Here is a 24791-nt window from a genome sequence, read left to right on the forward strand (position 1 = left end):
ATTATAACGATAACTATACTTTTAACGATAACTATACTTATAACGATAACTATACTTATAACGATTTCTATACGTATAACGATAACTATACTTATAACGATAGCTATTACAATAGTTGTAACGATAACTATACTTATAACGATATCTATATGTATGACGATAACTATACTTATAACGATATCTATACGTATAACGATAACTATACTTATAACGATATCTATACGTATAACGATAACTATACTTATAACGATTTCTATATGTATAACGATAACTATACTTATAGCGATAACTATACTTATAACGATATCTATACGTATAACGATAACTATACCTATAACTATAACAATAACTATAACGATATTTATCCTATAGCAGTAACGATAACTAACGATAACTATACCTATAACTATAACGATATTTATCCTATAGCAGTAACGATAACTAACGATAACTATGACGATAACTATTACGATAACATTAACTATAATAAACAGAACAATATTTTACATTGTGTGGATGGTAATATAGTTATCGCAAACAGTTATGGTTATAACTATAGTTATTGTCATAGTTATGGGTGTGTTATAGTTATCAGAGTTATAGGTATAGTTATTGTTACAGTTCTAGGTGTAGTTATAGTTCTCGTTAAGAGTTATTGGTATAGTTCTCGGTATAGTTCTCGTTAGAGTTATTGGTATAGTTCTCGGTATAGTTCTCGTTTGAGTTATTGTTACAGTTCTAGGTGTAGTTATAGTTCTCGTTAGAGTTATTGGTATAGTTCTCGGTATAGTTCTCGTTAGAGTTATTGGTATAGTTCTCGGTATAGTTCTCGTTAGAGTTATTGTTACAGTTCTAGGTGTAGTTATAGTTCTCATTAGAGTTATTGGTATAGTTCTCGGTATAGTTCTCGTTAGAGTTATTGTTATAGATGAGTCCAGGGGTGAGCTATTGAGCCACTAACCTTACTCTCCACCAATGACAGCAGCACCTGCTCCAGGTGAGAAGCCGCCGTCGGCAGGGCGCTCTGCAGGTGTCCCACGACCACGCCCACGGCAACCCGTGACAGCTCGTAACTAAGGTTGGTGTTTTTGCGCACCAGTTCAATCAACTCTGGTCCGATCGTCGTGGGAACGGCTGAGGACTGGGTGGGGCTACCAAGGGGGCTGAGAGACTCAGAGGGCGGGGCCTGTGGCCACTCCACGTCTGATTGGCGTTCGGCGGCAGACTGTGGACTGATTGGCTGAGGCGCCGGCCTCTTTTCGGAAGGGGGCAGAGCCTGTGTGCTGATCAGTTGAGGTGCAAGGCTGATTTTCGAAGGCTCCTCCTGTGGGGAACGGTCAGGCAGAGGAGGGGGCGGAGCCTTGCCTCGTTTTGGCACAGGGGGCGGAGTGCTGCTGATGCTGGGAAGACTGACATCTGAGGACACGCCTGAGTGGGAGGAGCCAGAGTCTAAGGAGGCGGAGCTGATAGATAGAGAGGGTCCAGCAGGAGGTACAGAGCTGGGAGCGGGGCTTGTTGAGGAAACGCTCGTTGGCACTTCCGGGTCTGGAGAGAGAGAGAGAGAGAGAGAGAGAGAGAGAGAGAGAGAGAGAGAGAGAGAGAGAGAGAGAGAGAGAGAGAGAGGTTCAGTCACTCAGGTGTGTGCAGCATAACGTCAAATGCGAGTTGTTCTCCGACACCCACCGATGTGTCGTAACTCCCGGTGTTTCTCCGGAGGAGGCGGAGTTATGGGCACCGCTCGACGAGGCTGAGGAGGAACCTGCGACAGAGACACAGTATCAGCACACACAGCGCAGGGCGTCTGCTGTACCCACAGACTATACAAATATGGGCGTAGTGTACGTGACGTCACCCGTCGGCTTCTTAAGAGCATTTTTGAAGTCCAAAGTGTCACTCCCGGATAAACGAACATGAGCGGCGAGGCGGATTAGCTAAGGTGACGCTAACGCTAACAGACAAACGGCTAGTAGTGACATCAGCCGCAATCCACCTGTCACTCAAGTGGCCACGCCCTTAATTATGCAGAACTGTAAGGCTTAATATAATTTAAACGGATGAGTTATAAACCCCCCTCACAGTCGTCATGAAGAGCAACATCAGCTCTATAGAGCAGAAGCACTTCTAGCTCCAGACTGTGAACATGTGTGTTCTGCTGTAGAGTTGAGGAGATTAACATGCGGGTCTATGAGTCTCTTCTGCCGCCGCTCTCTAGTGGCCAGTGGAGGAACTGCAGTGTGATCTCTAGTGGCCAGTGGAGGAACTGCAGTGTGATCTCTCTAGTGGCCAGTGGAGGAACTGCAGTGTAATCTCTCTAGTGGCCAGTGGAGGAACTGCAGTGTAATCTCTCTAGTGGCCAGTGGAGGAACTGCAGTGTGATCTCTAGTGGCCAGTGGAGGAACTGCAGTGTGATCTCTCTAGTGGCCAGTGGAGGAACTGCAGTGTGATCTCTCTAGTGGCCAGTGGAGGAACTGCAGTGTAATCTCTCTAGTGGCCAGTGGAGGAACTGCAGTGTGATCTCTAGTGGCCAGTGGAGGAACTAGAGTGTAATCTCTCTAGTGGCCAGTGGAGGAACTGCAGTGTGATCTCTCTAGTGGCCAGTGGAGGAACTGCAGTGTAATCTCTAGTGGCCAGTGGAGGAACTGCAGTGTGATCTTTCTAGTGGCCAGTGGAGGAACTGCAGTGTGATCTTTCTAGTGGCCAGTGGAGGAACAGCAGTGTGATCTCTCTAGTGGCCAGTGGAGGAACTGCAGTGTGATCTCTCTAGTGGCCAGTGGAGGAACTGCAGTGTGATCTCTCTAGTGGCCAGTGGAGGAACTGCAGTGTAATCTCTAGTGGCCAGTGGAGGAACTGCAGTGTGATCTCTCTAGTGGCCAGTGGAGGAACTGCAGTGTGATCTTTCTAGTGGCCAGTGGAGGAACAGCAGTGTGATCTCTCTAGTGGCCAGTGGAGGAACTGCAGTGTGATCTCTCTAGTGGCCAGTGGAGGAACTGCAGTGTAATCTCTCTAGTGGCCAGTGGAGGAACTGCAGTGTGATCTCTCTAGTGGCCAGTGGAGGAACTGCAGTGTAATCTCTCTAGTGGCCAGTGGAGGAACTGCAGTGTAATCTCTCTAGTGGCCAGTGGAGGAACTGCAGTGTGATCTCTCTAGTGGCCAGTGGAGGAACTGCAGTGTGATCTCTCTAGTGGCCAGTGGAGGAACTGCAGTGTGATCTCTAGTGGCCAGTGGAGGAACTGCAGTGTGATCTCTCTAGTGGCCAGTGGAGGAACTGCAGTGTGATCTCTCGTGGCCAGTGGAGGAACTGCAGTGTAATCTCTCTAGTGGCCAGTGGAGGAACTGCAGTGTAATCTCTCTAGTGGCCAGTGGAGGAACTGCAGTGTGATCTCTCTAGTGGCCAGTGGAGGAACTGCAGTGTGATCTCTAGTGGCCAGTGGAGGAACTGCTGTGTAATCTCTAGTGGCCAGTGGAGGAACTGCAGTGTGATCTTTCTAGTGGCCAGTGGAGGAACTGCAGTGTGATCTCTCTAGTGGCCAGTGGAGGAACTGCAGTGTGATCTCTAGTGGCCAGTGGAGGAACTGCAGTGTAATCTCTCTAGTGGCCAGTGGAGGAACTGCAGTGTGATCTCTCGTGGCCAGTGGAGGAACTGCAGTGTGATCTCTAGTGGCCAGTGGAGGAACTGCAGTGTGATCTCTAGTGGCCAGTGGAGGAACTGCAGTGTAATCTCTAGTGGCCAGTGGAGGAACTGCAGTGTGATCTCTCTAGTGGCCAGTGGAGGAACTGCAGTGTGATCTCTAGTGGCCAGTGGAGGAACTGCAGTGTGATCTCTAGTGGCCAGTGGAGGAACTGCAGTGTAATCTCTCTAGTGGCCAGTGGAGGAACTGCAGTGTGATCTCTCGTGGCCAGTGGAGGAACTGCAGTGTGATCTCTAGTGGCCAGTGGAGGAACTGCAGTGTGATCTCTCTAGTGGCCAGTGGAGGAACTGCAGTGTGATCTCTCTAGTGGCCAGTGGAGGAACTGCAGTGTGATCTCTAGTGGCCAGTGGAGGAACTGCAGTGTGATCTTTCTAGTGGCCAGTGGAGGAACTGCAGTGTGATCTCTCTAGTGGCCAGTGGAGGAACTGCAGTGTGATCTCTAGTGGCCAGTGGAGGAACTGCTGTGTAATCTCTAGTGGCCAGTGGAGGAACTGCAGTGTGATCTTTCTAGTGGCCAGTGGAGGAACTGCAGTGTGATCTCTCTAGTGGCCAGTGGAGGAACTGCAGTGTGATCTCTCTAATAGCCAGTGGAGGAACTGCAGTGTGATCTCTAGTGGCCAGTGGAGGAACTGCTGTGTAATCTCTAGTGGCCAGTGGAGGAACTGCAGTGTGATCTCTCTAGTGGCCAGTGGAGGAACTGCAGTGTGATCTCTCTAGTGGCCAGTGGAGGAACTGCAGTGTGATCTCTAGTGGCCAGTGGAGGAACTGCAGTGTGATCTCTCTAGTGGCCAGTGGAGGAACTGCAGTGTGATCTCTCTAGTGGCCAGTGGAGGAACTGCTGTGTAATCTCTATTGGCCAGTGGAGGAACTGCAGTGTGATCTCTCTAGTGGCCAGTGGAGGAACTGCAGTGTGATCTCTCTAGTGGCCAGTGGAGGAACTGCAGTGTGATCTCTCTAGTGGCCAGTGGAGGAACTGCAGTGTGATCTCTCTAGTGGCCAGTGGAGGAACTGCAGTGTGATCTCTCTAGTGGCCAGTGGAGGAACTGCAGTGTGATCTCTAGTGGCCAGTGGAGGAACTGCTGTGTAATCTCTAGTGGCCAGTGGAGGAACTGCAGTGTGATCTCTCTAGTGGCCAGTGGAGGAACAGCAGTGTGATCTCTCTAGTGGCCAGTGGAGGAACTGCAGTGTGATCTCTCTAGTGGCCAGTGGAGGAACTGCAGTGTGATCTCTCTAGTGGCCAGTGGAGGAACTGCAGTGTGATCTTTCTAGTGGCCAGTGGAGGAACTGCAGTGTGATCTCTCTAGTGGCCAGTGGAGGAACTGCAGTGTGATCTTTCTAGTGGCCAGTGGAGGAACTGCAGTGTGATCTTTCTAGTGGCCAGTGGAGGAACTGCAGTGTGATCTCTCTAGTGGCCAGTGGAGGAACTGCAGTGTGATCTCTAGTGGCCAGTGGAGGAACTGCAGTGTAATCTCTAGTGGCCAGTGGAGGAACTGCAGTGTAATCTCTCTAGTGGCCAGTGGAGGAACTGCAGTGTGATCTCTCTAGTGGCCAGTGGAGGAACTGCAGTGTGATCTCTAGTGGCCAGTGGAGGAACTGCAGTGTAATCTCTAGTGGCCAGTGGAGGAACTGCAGTGTGATCTCTAGTGGCCAGTGGAGGAACTGCAGTGTGATCTCTAGTGGCCAGTGGAGGAACTGCAGTGTGATCTCTAGTGGCCAGTGGAGGAACTGCAGTGTAATCTCTAGTGGCCAGTGGAGGAACTGCAGTGTAATCTCTAGTGGCCAGTGGAGGAACTGCAGTGTGATCTCTCTAGTGGCCAGTGGAGGAACTGCAGTGTGATCTCTAGTGGCCAGTGGAGGAACTGCAGTGTGATCTCTAGTGGCCAGTGGAGGAACTGCAGTGTGATCTCTAGTGGCCAGTGGAGGAACTGCTGTGTAATCTCTAGTGGCCAGTGGAGGAACTGCAGTGTGATCTCTCTAGTGGCCAGTGGAGGAACTGCAGTGTGATCTCTAGTGGCCAGTGGAGGAACTGCAGTGTGATCTCTCAGCGCGGACTCAGGAGAAGGCTTCCGCGCGGCTGTACCTGATACAGTGCAGGAACACTAGCGGTGCGCTCGGACATCGGCTCGCTGGCCTGGCAGCTCTGGGCTCGACTCAGGCCGTTGGGAGGCTGAGGTGTGCGGCTCAGGGAGACCTCACTGGAGGATGCTGGGAGTTTCGGCTTGTGTTCGCATGGAGTCGGGCTTCTGCGGGACAGCGTCTCCTTCCTGTGGTGGATCAACTTCCTGCCAAATATACAGAATATGCAAGAGAACATTATATAGAAGAGAAATATATAATAAAACATGGAAAATAACATAAAAATGTTTAACAAAATATAATATAAAAATATAAACATAATATAAAAAATAAGTTATATAATATAGAATTATTAAACTATAATAAAAAATATCAATAAAGCATAAGAATATATTTGACCAGTGTGTGTGTGTGTGTGTGTGTGTGTGTGTGTGTCTGTGTGTGTGTCTGTCTGTCTGTCTGTGTGTGTGTGTGTGTGTGTGTGTGTGTGTGTGTGTGTGTCTGTGTGTGTGTCTGTGTGTGTGTGTCTGTGTGTGTGTCTGTCTGTCTGTCTGTGTGTGTGTGTGTGTGTGTGTGTGTGTGTGTGTGTGTGTGTGTGTGTGTGTGTGTCTGTCTGTCTGTGTGTGTGTGTGTGTGTGTGTGTGTGTGTGTGTGTGTGTGTGTGTGTGTGTGTGTGTGTGTGTGTGTGTGTGTGTGTGTGTGTGTGTGTGTGTGTGTGTGTGTGTGTGTGTGTGTGTATGTGTGTGTGTGTGTGTGTGTGTGTGTGTGTGTGTGTGTGTGTGTGTGTGTATGTGTGACTCACTGCAGGACGTCTCTCTGCTCCAGGTTGTATTTGCCTGCATTGGTCATGGCCACATTATGAATGGCTTCAATCGCTCGATCAATGGATTGCAGCACCTCATCCTGCTCTGGAGCCTGAAGAGGAGAGAGAGAGAGAGAGAGAGAGAGAGAGAGAGAGAGAGGAGAGAGAGAGAGAGAGAGAGAGAGAGAGAGAGAGAGAGAGAGAGAGAGAGAGAGAGAGAGAGAGAGAGAGAGAGAGAGAGAGAGAGAGAGAGAGAGAGAGAGAGAGACTTTGACTTTTAACAACTCTTTATTCACGAAGATTAATAAAGGTGTTTTGTTTTTTTTAAAAACATCATCGCCATACAATAGCCATACAAAATGGCCTTATCACACATAAAAACATACGTACATTAAACATCAAAACCATATACATTCACAAAAAAAAAAAAACATACAAAAAAATAAAAAATAAAAATTACAGATTTAGGAATACAGTTTCCTCTTGGTCAACCACACACAACACTTCTGCTTGTCCCCAAAACTCACTGAATGCAACCACATTTTTTGTTAATTTGAAAAAAGCAAATTCTGCTTTAATCCTTGCAGATACAAAAGCCTTTAAAATAAGCTCAGGTTCAATTGTTCCACTACCTATCCGCTTATTTTTTCTTGTGATCCATATTGCCAGCTTAGCTTCACCAATTAAAAAATTGACTAAAGAAATTCTTTTCTTATCTGTTGTAATATATTTTGGGCCGAATATAAACATATTTTCATTCATATCCTCTCCAAGTGTTCTAAGCCAACCCTTTAAAATCTGAAACAAAACATTCAGCCTAGAACAATCTAAAAACAGATGCTTTAAAGTTTCTTCATGACCACAAAAATTACACTCTGTCCCCACAGTGGGGTCAACACGTGCCAGGTATCTATTAGTCGCAATTGCTGAAAGCACAATCCTCCACTGAAGATCAGCTGTGCGCTTTTCTATAGGTGACTTGTCCAAACACCTCCACCATCTCTTAGGAGAGGAGTCCTGTCCAAACACCTCCAACCACTTTGATATTTTACAATTCTTCAGTTCAGATTGATGAGAGACCTTCACACATGATAAATACAAAGCTTTCTTTGAAACATCTTCAAACAAATTCAGTTCAGGTATACAGAAAAAAAGAATTGATTCTTCATCTACTATCATTGAAATCTGAAGTTTTGGAAAACATTCTTTCATTTCATCCTCTTGTTGATTTCCTTTAATACTTTGTCTGTAAATAGAAGGAAGAACTGAGAAAATTTCCTTCATCACTTTTTCCATAAATCTAACAGACTTAATTCCCGTCAAACTACACAGTTCTTGGGGACTCTTCCACTTGTTCCCAATCTTTAGATTCGACAAACATGTGCATTCTGCTCTCACCATAGATGTTTGCAAACGTTTCATTTTCAGCACATTTGCTTGTACCAAAGGATTGTTAAAGAGTGGTTCATTCTTTATCCAACCTTCAAGATTCGAATCTCTCCTTATTTGAAAGACAGAACTCCACACTTTCAAAACTGATTTATAAAATGAAGATGAATCATTCCATGCCATGTCCTTCAAACTGATTAAAAACAGATTAAAATCATATTTAAAACAATTCATGCTACGTAATAAGGAACAAGCTGTATCAGCCCAACAGATTTTTTCAGAGTACAGCAATTTCAGTGCAGTCTGCAGCCTGAAGGCCTTGATTCTGCTCTTTATATCTATTAGGCCTTGTCCACCTTCACTGACTGGTAGATATAAGATGGCAGATTTTACCCAGTGCTGGCCGGACCAAAAGAAATCATTAATTTTCTTCTGTAGTGAATGAACTACTTCATCAGGTGGATTCAACACATTTAGCTTAGAGTGCTGAAGAAGCCAGATTGTTTGCGACCAAGACTCTCCCCCTAAAAGATAACTGAGGCAGGATCCATGACCACCGTGACAAACGATCACACATCTTATCATTCATTCCTTCCCAGTTCTTCTGGATATAATTCTCAGTTCCTAAATAAATACCTAAAATCTTTAGGCCTTCTTTACCCCATTCCACACCTCCTGGTAAGACTGGTGGCTCCTCTTCAGACCAATTTCCTAAGATGAAGCCTTCACTTTTTCCCCAGTTTACCTTTGCTAAAGAGGCATTTTCATACTTTTTTAAAACTTCTTCTAAAACAATCACATCTCTTTTGTTTTTGATGAACACTGTAACGTCATCAGCGTAGGCAGAAAACTTAGGTTTAACTTTTTGTCCTTCAATTAGCAAACCATCCAAATGTTTCCCCAATTGTCTAAGCATAGGTTCGATGGCTAAACAATATAGCATTCCTGACAAAGGACAACCTTGTCTAATACCTCTTCGTACTGACACTGGTTGACTTAGCCCTCCACCAACCTTCAACATTGTAGAGACATCAGAGTATAGCAGTTTAATCCATGAAATAAAAAGATCACCAAAACCAAAAGCTTTAAGGGAACTAAACAAATAAAAATGACTGACTCTGTCGAATGCCTTCTCCTGATCAATTGCAATTATTCCAACTTTGTCCTCATCCCTTTTTGCAATATCTATGATGTCACGAACAAAAAAAAGGTTATCCATTATCGTTCTGTCAGGAATACAATAAGTTTGATATTCATTCACTATATGTTCTAAAAACAATTTCAATCTGTTTGAAAGACATTTTGCTAAAATTTTATAGTCGGTACACAAAATTGCCACTGGTCTCCAGTTCTTTAAAAAACCAAGATCACCTTTCTTTGGCAGTAAGGATAACACGGCTCTCCGACAGCTTGTTGGCAACTCTTTTTTTTTGTAGGATGATTTAAACACATCAAACAAATCATCTTTTCATAAGCCCCAAAATTGTTTATAAAATTCAGCCGGAAGGCCATCAATTCCTGGTGCACGTCCACTGGATAGCTGATCAACAGCCTTTGTTATTTCACCAATGTCCATTTCAAATTCCAGTTGATTTCTCTGTGTATCTGTCAACTTTGGCAAATCTTTAAAAAGGTCCTCCATACAGCCAATGACAAAAAATCCTGATGTGTGCTTTTCCTACATCCCACCAATGCACAACATCATCAAAATCAGTCTTTCGCTCTCTCCATTTTGCCCAAAATAAATGAAATTTTTCACAAAAGAAAGCATCCTGCAACAACTTTACATTAAAATGCCAATAGTAACTATGGCATCTCGCTTTTTGTACATTAAAAACAATCATACATAAATGGTGATCTGAAAAACCACTGGGGTAAATACAGGCCTTTAAAATTCTAATACACCAATCTTTATTAATATAAAAACGATCTAACCTGGCAAAGCTAATGTGGTCACTTGAAAACTTCGACCAAGTATATTGCTTCTCTACCGGATGTTGTGATCTCCAAACATCACACAAATCAAAATGGCTTATTATATTATTTAAACATGAAGCAGAAAGAGGGCATGGTTCTTCTCCGTTCCTGTCTAAGGTAAAATCTGATGTACAATTCCAGTCACCACCTAAAACTAGACAAGCATTTTTATCATAATTCCCCATTATATTTTGGCAATTTTTAAAAGCTTTTATCCTTTCTGCACCATTATTAGGTGCATAGACATTAACAAAGACAAATGAAAAACCCATCAAATTAGCCTGAACAGCCAAAATTCGACCCTTCTCTATTTCATCACTTGATTCAAAAGCTATGTCAATTCTTTTCGAGAACAAAATAGCAACACCACCCTTAGAATTAGTGCCATGACTTAAGAAAATATGGCCTCCCCACCACTTTTTCCATTCGGTCTCATTAGCTATGTCACTATGTGTCTCTTGTAAATGGTAAATGGACTGCATTTATATAGCGCTTTCATAGACCCAATGGCCACCAAAGCGCTTTACATATTGCCTCACATTCACCCATTCACACACCGACCACACCACATTTTGTAAGAAAATTATATCCATATCCTTATTTTCAATATATTCTTTCAACACAGCTCTTCTTCTACCATCCCTTCCTCCATTAATATTAATTGTTCCTATCTTAATACTGCCCATTGAAAGAAAAGGAAGATCAAGAAAGAAAAAAAGAAGGGTTAGCAAAGAAAAATACAGAGAAAACACCCCAAGTGATTTAATCATTAAGGAATTGTTAGACCTTTTTCAAGGGCCATTTTTCTTCTCAATTTAGTTACAATTTTTTTTAATCTAAACCTTTTTCGTCTACTCAGTTCATCATAATTGGCTGTCTGTTGAATTTTTACAGCTGATTGCAAGAATTTTTTTGCATCAGGAAAAAATTCACTAATCTCTATTGTTTTTCCAAAAGTCGCATCCAGGAAGTCATTAACCTCATTCACAGTATACAATTGGTCTTCACCAAATTGGGAAAGAATATCGGATGCCTCTGAAAACTTGTCATCATCCTCTGTGTCGACTTGCTCCTCAGCATCAGTTAACTGGGACAAACAAATCTGCCCAGTATTTTGTGCATCGTTTGTAACGACCTTTGGTAACTTAGATCGAAGACCCTCTTCGTCTTCATCATCACCCTCGTTAACATCCACACACGGATTTCCTCTCTTTTCAGTAGACCTACCAACTAAACTACCATTTGGGTTTCCTTGCTTCTGATTGCTCGTCCCTTCATCTGCATTTTTGTCTTTATTTTTCCCATCAATTGTTATTGTGTTTGGTTCTTCACTGATCCCTTGTGATCAAAAGTACAAATTTAGGTGGCACCTCGTTCGTATACCCTGAGGCTCAAAGTCGGAAAAAGATCCGAAAAGGTCATAATAAGAAAACCACAGCTCAGTATATGACAACCCATGTCGGAGAACTATCTGGACTGTTAAAGAAGATAACCATTTAAAATGTCATACTGAATGAAGGAATCACTGTGTAAAAATATAATCATTTTGAAGTGTGTAATTGTATGAGGTAATCATGGTGTGAAAATATAACCTTTCGAGATGTATTGCTTAACAAAGGAAATGTGTTGTTCTGTAACTCCAGCTGCACTTGCTAAAAGCATATTACATTTACTAGAGAACACGCGCTTCCTGCAAGACTAGAGAATACGCACTTCCTGCCGTTGCTCGCTTGCTGCTGCTCGCCTGCTTGCTATATTTAGTTTTGCTGTCAGCCAAGACATATAATGTCTAAGATCATAATCAGCTTGCTATTACTAAACACATATTACCATTACTAAACGCATATTACAATTACTTAGCGCAGCCTACTATTGCTAAACACAATATACTATTGTTTGCAAAAACTGGGCTATAAAAAGGGGAGGACCAGACAGACTCGTCGCTCGTCCTTGCTGAAGAAATCTGGAGAGCCAGCGTGCCAGATGCAAGAAGCCACTCGAAGCCAAGCTAGTTTCTATCTGTTAGTTCGTACTCTACTATAATCTGTAACAAGTATTCCTTTTCATTTGATTCTTTTAATAAATATTGTTAAACATTTTATTATAATCATCTGACTGGACCTTGGATTTTTGAGTACTGGTTTTTTCTCCGTTCACGTGGATCAAGGAAATCCAGCGTGACACAACCTACAAGAAGGGTGAGCATTCTTATGATAAAAGAATAATCACTATGATATTTGATTGATCATTAAGCCTAGCCAAAGAGGCAGCGTATGACAGGTATATGTATTGAGGTTATATATATATGATTGTTGTATAGCGAACAAAGGTTTAAGAGTACCATAAAATGTAGACTTATAATACAGAGGGGAAATCTATTATCTTTATAATAGAATACGAATCCGTATAGACTGATCACAAAACTCTTGAGGACACGAATATAAGTGGGCTTTATAGTTACCACGGGATTATCTATATATACTGGACAGGATGTATGATAATTTGGAATGGTATTAATCGTGAGATCCATCGCATGGGGGGCTCGACCGTGGGATAAATGTAGACCCGGAGTCAAAAGCGAATTAGATCAATCAAATGTATGGATGACCCAGAAAGCTTCGCAAAGAAATAGGGGACGCTCTATTAAATAAAAAGCGAAAACCGCGCGGCAGAACCAAAGAGTATCTGACTAAAACCTAAATATAATTCCTTGAGAGAAGGGAAAAGAGTTTTCCTCAGTCTGCATTTCCAACTAAAATGACTCAAATGGCTCAAAGACCACCAGATTTAAATACAGCTCAAGCCTCTCCGCCGGCATTCGTATACCAAATTACTATAACCAAACGTGATAATTTTTACAGACAAAAAACTGCCAAAGAAAAAGAGGCAGGGTGGAATATAGGAGATCACGAAATAAATAATGGCCGAGAATTCATCTGTAGCTCAGCAGCAGATGTGAGGGCCATCGTAGAACGCATAAATGCGAGCAGAAAGCCTAGGGACAAAATTAAAGTCAATTTCGATACAGGAATGGAGGTGACATACAATCCAACCACAGATCCTAATGTAGAAGTATATGACGGCAAAACGAGAGTGATGTATGATGGTACAGCTCTTCCGCAAAGGCGGCGTAGGGATTCTCAGAATACAGAAATCAATTGCTCAGATGTAGAAAGACCAGGTCCTAGTAGTCTGAAAAGATTAGACTTCCAACATGTGAGCCCAGGGCCAAATTACATGACACTGGCAGATGAATTGGCTCAGACTGTCAGCCGCATAAGTAGGTCAGCTCAGGCAGGAAATGCAGGTGACAATGCACCCGCACTGGGTGAAGAGACTGACTGGGAGGGTGAAGAAAGTGACGAGGCTCAATGGGATGAACCGATCCCACAGAGAAATAGGGTTAATTACAGGAAAGCGAGACCGCTATCACGGGAAAGAAAGAGTAGCAGTCATGCTAGAGAACACATAAACCTAGCAGGAAGAAAAACCTTAACCCAGCCAGGACATAGTCTGACAGGAAGAATAAGGAGGGAGGAGCCCGACTACATGCAGAAGATTTTTCTAGCAGCAACTGGGCCCACCTCTGATGAAATCTTAGACATGCCAAATACCAGCACAAAGGCAAAACAAGATATGATGGCAGAACAGAAAGATTCTTGTCAAAAGTCTCTAGCGTTATTACTCCGTCTGAGTCTTCCAAAAAATAGTGGACGGAGTGGAAGGGAACCTATTATGGGTGATATTTTTGAACTCAGAAAAGAAGCGCTGATAGAATCAAATAACCCAATATATGATAGAAGGGCTGCTTCAGAAACTTTACCTGGGTATGAGGAAAGAAACGAAGACGAACTAGGTTCAGAGGAAGAAAATGAATGGCAAGGGTCCAGAGGAGGGCTAGGGATAAGCCTAGCCAGGGTAGCAGCCTCCTCAGTGAGAAAAAAGAAAATAGCAGGGAGCACCCCGAGGGTCCGAGGCCATTACAGGGAACCGGAAGTATCCCAGGAAGAGTCTGAATCAAGCGAGTATAGTTCTTCAGAAGATGAAATGGACCAAAGGCCAGTGAGAAGAACTAGAGCTAGAGCTAAACATAATATAACAGCCACAGAGATGGGTATGTTTCATGGAATGAAACTAGATCAAAAAGATAACATGAAGAGCGGCCAAAAGATAGTGGAGCTAGGCAGAAGACTTAATATCCATGATGAAGATATAGAGCTAATGATTAATCAGCTGACAGGGCTTGATATAAAAATTGATGATATCTCTCTTCACCAGAAAAATATTCCTGGAGTAACTGCGAAAGAAAAATATGAGAAAGGGCTTAAAGAAGTAAAGAGCACAGGGGTGCTAATATTCTGCAAAAATAGAGCCCAGAAAGGTAAAAACCCGATACAGACAGTAAAAGAACTACTAAAGTTTGAAAAAGACCTGCCAGGACTAACTCCATTAAAGACATGGGGGAAAGAGACTGTGTGGGACGAGCTACAGACCTTTGCTGTCAGGTATGACAGGCGTTCCAAGCAGGAAGCCGAGAAAAAGGGAAATCAAGATTCCCATAACATAACAAATAGCAGGCAGCAAGGTCAGAGGAAGTCAGACAGACTAAGAGGCGCGCAGGGTCGTAGTGCTCAGGAAGGGCCCAGATACATTGAAAAGCAAAAAACGGCCAGGGAGCATAGGGACCCAGTTAGAACAAAGGGTTATCAGAAAAGAGGCAGATCGCAAAGTCGAGGGCGGCCTGCAAAGCCTAATCAAGCACAAAAGTCAACCTTTAGCAAATCTGGCACTAGGCCTAATAGTTCAACATATGTCTCAAAGGAAGAATGGGATAAACTGACTGCAGAGCAACAGAGCAGAATCAGAGAGAGGAGGGCTAGAGAAAAACCAGCCACAAGAAGCTCATACAATAATGACCAAGTCAAAACAAGGTCAGTGAGAACAAATGAGCTTCAGCGGAAACAGAAATAGGGAATCCCCAAAGGAAAAGCAACTATCCAGTCTGACTTAATTAAAGAAATAGATGGCTTCTTTTACATAAATTATAAGGAAAAAACATTCCTATTAGATACGGGAGCTGAAATAAGCTGTACTACTAATCTACCAATAGGCGCCGAAAAACAAGAAGGTATGATGAGAGTCTACGGCTTCAATAAAAACCAAAGACCAGTTTGTTCAGATTGGTATATATGGGAAAATATAGCGATTATCCCTAATCAGTCAGAAAATTTAATGACGCTACAAGACGCCTGTAAGATAGTACAAGCAAGCCACAAAGAAGTATCAGTTAGATGGTTAAAGGCAGTTGACCTACGGGGAGAAATTAATAGGATCGTTCAGGAGACTATTTTGGATAAAAACAAAGTAAGGGAAATCCTAGAGAAACATAAAAAAGGTGCCGCAAGGTTCAAAAATGACGTGGGACTATTGGGGAAAGAATATGAACAGGAAATAAAAGGCGGTGTACATAAAGCACAGAGACAGTACCCAATTAATAAAAAGGCTTTAGCAGAAATTGAAGAGACCATTAGTGAATTAAAGCAATTAGGCGTAATTAAAGAAATAACAAACGCGGTCACAAATTCGCCGCTACAAGCTGTCCCGAAACCAGACGGAAGTTGGCGTTTGGTTACGAATTTTAAATCTCTTAATAAAATTACTGAACCAGATACTAGATATTTAATCAATGCAAAAGATGTAACGAATGGTTTACCTAAAGGCCACATACTGACGAAAATAGATCTGGCAAATGGGTTCTGGACAGTCCCCTTGAGCGAAGGAAGCATGGCAAAAACGGCTTTCACTTTCCAAACTAAGCATTATTGTTACACTAGATTACCACAGGGGTTCAAAAACAGTCCTAATATCTTTCAATCGATCGTGGTCAGATTAATGGAAGGTTTACCAGTAACTGTGTACATTGATGATTTAATCATCATCAATGATGACCCAGATGAACATCTGAAAATAGTGGATGAAGTTTTAACTAGACTGATAAAAGTAGGATTTAAGCCTAGTTACAAGAAAATCGAGATAGGAAAAAGGGAAGTGGAATTTTTAGGTTTTGCTACAACTGGAACAGATAGGGGACTATCAAAAACTACACGGGAAAAATTAGAGGACTTAAGACAGACTTCCCCAACAAACCTGAAAGGATTGCAAAGTTTCATGGGCCACATGAATTTTATCAGAGACCTAGTACCAGGATACGCAAAACTAGCTAAACCACTTTATAATGCTACAAAGGGTAATGAATTTAAATGGTGCGACAAATTAGAAAAAATCAGGCTAGAATTAATAGACTTGGCATTAGCCTCAGGAAGAATAGCCAGAAGAGAGTCAGATCAGAAATTAGTCGTGAGTGTAGAGAACACTAACGAAGAAATAGAGCTGGTGCTGTACAATGAGAAGGATAGGAAGAATCCGATACAGTTCATGTCATATCCAAAGCCTGCTAATCAGGCAAAACAAGAAACAAAATCGGCCACAGACATTCTGGCCAGCGTTGCTAAATGTTTAATAGCAATTAAAACGATAGCCCTGGACCAACAAATAATTGTAGAAGCAAAAGGGGATGGAATGACTCAGCTGGTAAGAGAGTCTAAAAACTTGGTTAGTGAAGCATCCAAAGTTCATCAGTTTACATGGGCAAAGTGGAGCAAACTTTTGCAAGATACGCAAATAATTTTTGGACAGAGCAAAGTCAATAAAAAGGATAAAATAACAGAAATCCCGAAAGGGACCAGTGTTTGTTATTTTACAGATGGGTCCAAACAGCATGAAGAGACTTGGTGGGCCTTCCTTAGAAAGGAGAAAGGTAAAATAGTCTTCAAACAGAAAGGGCAGTTGGCTAAGGAGGAGTCAGCACAGCTGGCGGAAGTTACTGCAGTTTTACATGCTTTAAAGCATATGAAGGCAACAAACACCCTAACTGCCGTCCTAGTTACAGATAGTGACTACGTATACAAAGCACTAACAGAGCACGTCAAAACGTGGGTGATGAACGGCTTTTCTACCGCAAGAGGCAGGCCGTTGAAACAAAATGAGCTATGGAAAGAGATCGCTGTGTTGGTAGAGGAAGTGAAACCTAAGGTGTTACATCAAAGCAGTCACACAGTGCAAGCAACTTCCGCTGCAAAAGGCAACTGGGAAGTTGATATGTATGTCAGAGACAAAACAGTTCGAACTGTTAAAATGATTAGAGCTATCACTAAAGAAAGTGAAATGGATATCGTCAGAACTCTGCATGAAGATTTAATGCATCCAAGTCTAAGTTATATGGCAAAGTATTGTAAAGCCACAGGACTGAACATTCAGAATCTAAAGACAACTTATCTAAAAATCAGGAAAGAATGTTCAGAATGCAGAAAAGTTATGTCAAGCAGGAACAACGATTATGGTTCAATAAAAACAGAACAAGAGAATGAAGAAATAAGTGCAGATTTTGCTGGACCTATTAGACCAAAAACCAGATTAAACAACTGTTACTTCTTAGTAATAGTGGATAACTGTTCTAATTTCTTGCAGATATATCCATGTAAGCAAGCTACCGGTTCAGTGGTGGTGCAATCACTAAATGATTGGATAAAATACCGTGGTCCTCCGAAGAGGTTCCGCGGAGATAATGCAGTGAATCTAACAGGAAAAGAAGTTGAAGATTACTGTAACAAGATGGGGATCCAGTTAGTAAAAAGTGTGAAATATCAGCCAGCTAGCAACGGATGTGCCGAGAATTGCGTGAAAAGAGTTAAAGAGTTTTTTGTAAAGAATGAAAAGCTTGGAGAGTGGGATACTCTAATTGACCAATGCACACACTTTTTAAATTACAGAATCAAACCGAGTGAACTCGAAATTGAGGATCAGCCTGAGAAAGGAGAGTTTAGCTCCAATCGATTCAAGGTAGGCGATCAAGTGATTATATTGCATCAGGTCAGAGGAAAACGATTTAAACATAAGACTGGGACCGTCGATAAAGTTATAAAAATCACCTCAAACACTAGTGTGGAATTAGAAAATAACGGAATTTGGTCATGTCGGGACATAGTAAAAGCATAATGAAGCAGGTGGCATTTGAGTCAATTATTGAGTCTAAAACCGGATGGGTACAGTGTCAGAACGTAGCAGATCTACTAATCAGAGTGAAGAAGTGGCATGAGGATTGCCCTGACGGTACCAATAGTAAAGTGGTTCCGTTCACAAGTTGTTGTATTTGCGAAACATGTCACGTAGCCAAGTTCATTTGGGAAGGCCCAAACGGCATCCGACCGAGACGACGTAGTTTGAAAGAATACAATACTACAGGTAACCATTTTCCCTGGTATAATCCAGAAGGGAAAATAGGACACTGTGCACTTGGGGAAGTCACAGTGTGTGGAAATTGCAGACTGAATAAACAACAGTGGGTCATCCAAAAGATACAACTAGGAGAAACCGGTTGTGTCTGCAAAACCTGCAAAACATGTAAAGAGAAACTTATTTTACTAGGTTCAAAGTGTTCCTGTAAGTTTAGAAACTCTAAATTAAAATTGTGTAACAGGTGTGACCAGCTGGAAGAGCGAAGATGGGTTGAGACTGTCAGTAAAAAGGAGGTCTGGTTAACCCGGAAATCAAAATTAGCTATGGGATGCGTTTCCCAGGGAAAAATTATGACCTCATGGGTGAGCAACCCGATCCAGCTAATGGAAGAAGAAGATAAGGCGTGGCTATTTCGATATTGTGAAATGTCAGGGCTAGGTAGTCCACCTTACACGGATCCTCTGGAAGAAGGATCCATGTTGGGCCAGATACTGGAACAAATCACCTGTTTAGACGCATGGGAGAAAGTTGTCTCACATAATCTAAATGAACCAAACAAAATGATTCTTGTGAAAAAGGAGGGTCAGTATGAAAGCAGCACAGCCGAACAGTTCATTATTAATGAAATGAAAAACATGAACTTCCTGATTGTACAACATAACTGGGAAACCAGGCCATGGGAATTAGGGGTACGAGAGACCGATATAACCAGTCTGGGCAGAAGCCAAATTATTATGACTGGAGAAGCCTACTATAAAATCAAACATGACGAAAAAGGCGCGTCAGTGATAAAGAAAATGACAATAAATCTCTGTTGCACAAGGGGATACATGGGTATCGGATTGGGTATACAGGGTATTAAAATTGTCTGGGAGACAGAAGCTAAACCTAGAAAAGAACGGGTTCGGGACTGGCTGCTCAAAAAACATTAATTATTAGGGACAGATAGGCAAAACTCTGTTTTCTCATCCACAGCAAACATGACTAGGAGGGGGAGGAGATTGAAAGATGAATACAGGCGGCTCCACCACAAAAGGAAGAGGAGCTACCACGAGGTCACAGCTGGGCTAAGTATAGTATTCATTGTCTCTATAGTCATCTTGGGTGGATTCGGAACAAAGGAAACAGAAGAAACTTATACTGTCTATCCATGTAGTAAACTAGAAAAAATAACCAAAATGCACTGCTATAATCAAACAATAATGAACCAAGGCTTGCCCCTAATTTTAGCAGGAGTATTATATGATCCAGAAAATAATGCTAAATTAATAAGAAACTGGATAACAGACATAGACCCTAAATACTGGAATTGCACCAGCAATGGAAGTTTCCTTAATTCAGCGGCAGATTACGCTCCTACAACAGAGAATGGAATAACCATATTAAAATGGAATAAATTGAAAATGCTGAACCAAACACATGTGTTACTACAAGGGCAGAGAATGAATAATACTGCGGCAAAAACCATTAGAGTAAAAAACTTTGACCTGGTATGGTGGACTTACTCCTATGGAAAGACCATCTCGACATTAGATTGGAATTGTGAGACGGGCAAAGCAGTGATAAATAGATTAAAAATAGTAGTAGACAAAACTACAGGGAAATTAGAAATAACAAAAGACATGACAGGGACTGAGGAAATAGAGTCAACTGAGTCAGAGCTGATGAAACCTGCAGCGCTACGTTTAGGGCCAAAACCGATAGACCGTTGGCTTCGTCCGAGTGAATTTCAGGATAAAACCCTAATTCATTCAGTCCATGAAAAAGAACCAATAATTCCCGCAGAAAATACAAACTGGACAAATTGTTATCACAGGCCCAGGACCACACCTATGTGTGATAGAGTCCACAGCTGCCCGTGGATAGGAAAGATGTTATGGCCTAGCAACAAGGATAGGTCAACGATCGATCACAAAAAACAATGTGCCCATAAAATAGACCACAATAAGAAAGTCTGGTACTGCGTAATAACAGCTGAAGCTCCATGGAATCAAACTTTAATGGAAAAATATGAGAATGAAACTATTACCATGTGGCATTATTGGATAATGGAGAACTATAATTTCACTTTAGGAACAGGTAGTGAGAAGGATAGAACTACATGGACTGTGAAAGCTACCTTAGAGGAAAAGAAAAGGTCGCGAGGAAATTATAGACACCCGTACACTCTAGAATATTTTCCAAATTCGGGGATCCCCGAGCTAATCCTAAATATTTCTGGGATAGCAGAATACCTACAAACGAACGTCACAGACCAGCAATATAGGAGTGCCTTATTGCTGTATATGTTACAAGGAGGTGAAGCTCTAAAGCATTACACGGTTACTAAAGGAGCAGATGGTTATGTGAGGTATCACGGAAGACATCAAGATATTAGGGATATAAAAACGGGAAGAAAAGAGGCTAACCTAATATGGCCAGTACATATGAAATATTTGGGTTCGTATCAGATAGCAAATTCATATAAAAAGCAAACTATAGGACAATGGGAGAGTGGTTATTATTTAAAAATGGATGATCCACATACCTATTCATGGGGAACTAGGAGCAAAATATATATCAGACCTACCAAAGGAACCTTTACCAAGAAGTGGAATGCGACTGATTGGTATGGGGGCCCGTGCACGCGACGAGACCATATAGAGATAGTAAAAAGTTTTAAAGGAAAAAGAGTCGCGTATAAATTGAAATGCGTAAAGGAATTTGATTTAGGAACGGAAGTATTAATGGCGGGGGTCAGAGAAGATAATAAAAAGGTTGAATTCTGGAGTGACCGAGTAGAGACTACATACCTATGCACCGGAGATTTGTTTAATAAATGGCAATATGCTGCTTTTAGTGCCCCAATTATGCAATCATATGCTGTACTGACTAAAAATAAAAGCATCGCTAGAAATTATATGTCCTGTAATTATGAAGCCATGGACGGCACTAAATGGACAAAAGAGAATCTGAAGATAACCCCGTTAATTCTGAAACAGATGGTAGGGGAAAATCAGATAAGGAAAATATGCGCTATTATCCCATATATTAATTATGAAAGTGAATTAAAGGATTTACTGCATCCCATCGATGATTTCGTTGAGTCCATTTCCCTAGGTGGGCACTGGGCCCAGAGAATTGACCTGTGGACCAAGACCAGGAGCCCGTCGGATGTAACATTAATAAAATTAATTGGGAAAGTGGTGAAAAGAGCATTTCAGGATATCGGTGGAAAAATTAAGAAGGTGGCAGAAAGTGTCTGGAACGTCTTAGTAGATACGTGGGGTATATTAAGAATAATACTCTACTGCGTCGGAATTATAATAGTAACAATTGTAATAGCGATTGTCATAATTAAACTATTAAACATATGCATAAGTTGCAGGCAGCTGCGTCAAATAGCAAGTAGAGCCAAATATAGAAAGATCCCCCTGTCGGTCGATTTCTCAGAATCAGAGAACGACAGCGAATGAGAAGGGGAGGGGCTCATAGTTGACTTAAAAGTATAAAGGTTGAAAGGCTTGAAGAGGCAACTCACACATCTGGAAGAAAACCCAGCTGTTTGACTTGATCTGACAAGCAGGAACCTACTTTTGAAGCAACCAGGAAGATGGCATCCAACTACCAACCAAATTCATGGGGAAATGATTCCAATATGACTGAACCAACTTGTTCCAACCCGCCGGTAAATAAACCTCAAATCATAATTTATAATATAATTATGAGCTGTTATTGGCTAATAACGATAATGGGATTAAGGGGACAATGGCAAATTCCAATTGCAATAAGTAACATAGCCTTATTCAATTTGCGGAAAAGGCTGAACTTGGCGGGAATCTTAATTGGACAAGTTATAAAAAGCCCGAGGATGAAGTCCATTTTTGGAACTCGAGGCTTGATAATACTAGAAGTCCTCAATACAATACTCACCTTATGTAATCTGGTAGAGTATTATCTTGAGGCGGGCTACGGAAAACTTATAGGATTTTGCTCTACTATTCTAGTAATTTTTTATTTAATGATACTAGCAATTAGAAGAGTGGAAGCTGGAGGTAGAAAAATGGCTATTTACATAGTAACAGTGATGACAACTGCATTAATAACCATGGTGATAGCAGAACATTACGACGACCCTAGAATGTTTGGGGTGTCCATGATGGTTGTTATTAATGACTGGTTTTACATATTAAAAATGTTGAAAGCTGTTAAAACATGTTTTCTCAGTATTGAGTTAACAATGCCTTCTGTAACGTCTAATTAGGAGTCAACAACCTCCGATAGACGGCTGAGGACAAGGCACCTCGATGGATACCAGCAAATTGCAAATGAGAAAAAAAGAAACTGTGTCGTGTGTACTGGATATCCTGAAAGTTTAAGAATAAGATGTTTTTTAGATGAACAATGGTGTGACCTGTGTCCAGAATGTACTGTTATAAGTTATATAAAGATGGATGAGATTGGTGGAATAGTAATTACAAAACGAAGAGAAAGAATGGATACATATGGGCCATGGGTATCAAGTAAATTCCTTACATGGTGTATCAAAATGAATTTCCAATGGTGTGGTATCAGCGATATTCTCGCAATACAAGCTGGCTCTAAAAATAGTTACACAGCTAAGACCTATCATCTCGAACCAAAATTGTACCAAAAAAGAACTGACACTGGTGGTTTAGAATATATTATAGGGATTGTGTTCAGAAGCTGGGTCGGGGGAGACCTAACCAAAAGGGAAAATGGCACAGATAAATACGAATATAGTTGTGCTTATGTTCCAACAGAAAGTCCTTATATCAGAGGACCGTGGGCAATGGGCGGCGGTACCATTAACCCAGGAAATAGCGGACCGAGGCATTCCATTCGGAATCAACCAGTTGAATCTGGACAAACTAATGAAGGTCTGGAGGAACGAGCAAGAGTTTCAGTGGGAACCAGTGAACAGTCAGTGGTACAAACAGGTAGTACTGCAGAGCCTGAAGAGATGGTGTCTGAATTCGGGAATGAGTAATGATCAGGTCAAGATGCTGAAATTTATGACATGCAGACCTAATGGGGTCGGCCACCGCTTGTATGAGATAGAATTCGACTGTATCACACCAAGTATATACTGTATTGAAAATTTAGACACACTGGATAGATTCTGTGTAGCAGATTACTTCCCAGGTAGACCCACACAGAGACGAAAGAGGCCTAGAGTTAATTTTAATGAGATTAGAAAAGCTGTGATTACTCATTCGATGCCAAGAGGGGCTGTGATCAAAAGTACAAATTTAGGTGGCACCTCGTTCGTATACCCTGAGGCTCAAAGTCGGAAAAAGATCCGAAAAGGTCATAATAAGAAAACCACAGCTCAGTATATGACAACCCATGTCGGAGAACTATCTGGACTGTTAAAGAAGATAACCATTTAAAATGTCATACTGAATGAAGGAATCACTGTGTAAAAATATAATCATTTTGAAGTGTGTAATTGTATGAGGTAATCATGGTGTGAAAATATAACCTTTCGAGATGTATTGCTTAACAAAGGAAATGTGTTGTTCTGTAACTCCAGCTGCACTTGCTAAAAGCATATTACATTTACTAGAGAACACGCGCTTCCTGCAAGACTAGAGAATACGCACTTCCTGCCGTTGCTCGCTTGCTGCTGCTCGCCTGCTTGCTATATTTAGTTTTGCTGTCAGCCAAGACATATAATGTCTAAGATCATAATCAGCTTGCTATTACTAAACACATATTACCATTACTAAACGCATATTACAATTACTTAGCGCAGCCTACTATTGCTAAACACAATATACTATTGTTTGCAAAAACTGGGCTATAAAAAGGGGAGGACCAGACAGACTCGTCGCTCGTCCTTGCTGAAGAAATCTGGAGAGCCAGCGTGCCAGATGCAAGAAGCCACTCGAAGCCAAGCTAGTTTCTATCTGTTAGTTCGTACTCTACTATAATCTGTAACAAGTATTCCTTTTCATTTGATTCTTTTAATAAATATTGTTAAACATTTTATTATAATCATCTGACTGGACCTTGGATTTTTGAGTACTGGTTTTTTCTCCGTTCACGTGGATCAAGGAAATCCAGCGTGACACAACCTACAAGAAGGGTGAGCATTCTTATGATAAAAGAATAATCACTATGATATTTGATTGATCATTAAGCCTAGCCAAAGAGGCAGCGTATGACAGGTATATGTATTGAGGTTATATATATATGATTGTTGTATAGCGAACAAAGGTTTAAGAGTACCATAAAATGTAGACTTATAATACAGAGGGGAAATCTATTATCTTTATAATAGAATACGAATCCGTATAGACTGATCACAAAACTCTTGAGGACACGAATATAAGTGGGCTTTATAGTTACCACGGGATTATCTATATATACTGGACAGGATGTATGATAATTTGGAATGGTATTAATCGTGAGATCCATCGCACCCTGCATTTTCACCAATGTTTACACTAGAAATAACTTCAATATTATTATTTTCTAGATGTACTTTATTATGTGGGCAAGCGATCTTTTTATGTCCAACGTCTCCGCATTCGAAACATTTCAAATTTCCGGTACTC

At 41.7% G+C, this 24791-nt stretch overlaps 1 protein-coding gene and 1 long non-coding RNA gene across 2 annotated transcripts in view; one reads left to right on the forward strand and one right to left on the reverse strand.

Moving 5' to 3' along the window:
* Positions 1-24791, reverse strand: part of nckipsd (NCK interacting protein with SH3 domain) — a gene marked incomplete at its 5' end in the record, with an annotated part of 52167 nt that overhangs the window by 23998 nt on the left and 3378 nt on the right. Inside the window, 4 exons of the mRNA XM_079592231.1 lie at positions 962-1545; positions 1684-1759; positions 5770-5971; positions 6568-6680. Coding sequence (XP_079448357.1) covers positions 962-1545; positions 1684-1759; positions 5770-5971; positions 6568-6680 — 975 coding nt within the window. The remainder of the gene's footprint in view (positions 1-961; positions 1546-1683; positions 1760-5769; positions 5972-6567; positions 6681-24791) is intronic.
* LOC306987743 lies at positions 11280-24228 on the forward strand. Its single transcript, XR_013795240.1, has 2 exons — positions 11280-12131; positions 19204-24228. It is a non-coding gene; the product is annotated as an uncharacterized lncRNA (long non-coding RNA).

The sequence above is a fragment of the Phoxinus phoxinus genome (assembly GCF_949152265.1).
Source record: "Phoxinus phoxinus genome assembly, chromosome: 20".
Lineage (NCBI taxonomy): Eukaryota > Metazoa > Chordata > Actinopteri > Cypriniformes > Leuciscidae > Phoxinus > Phoxinus phoxinus.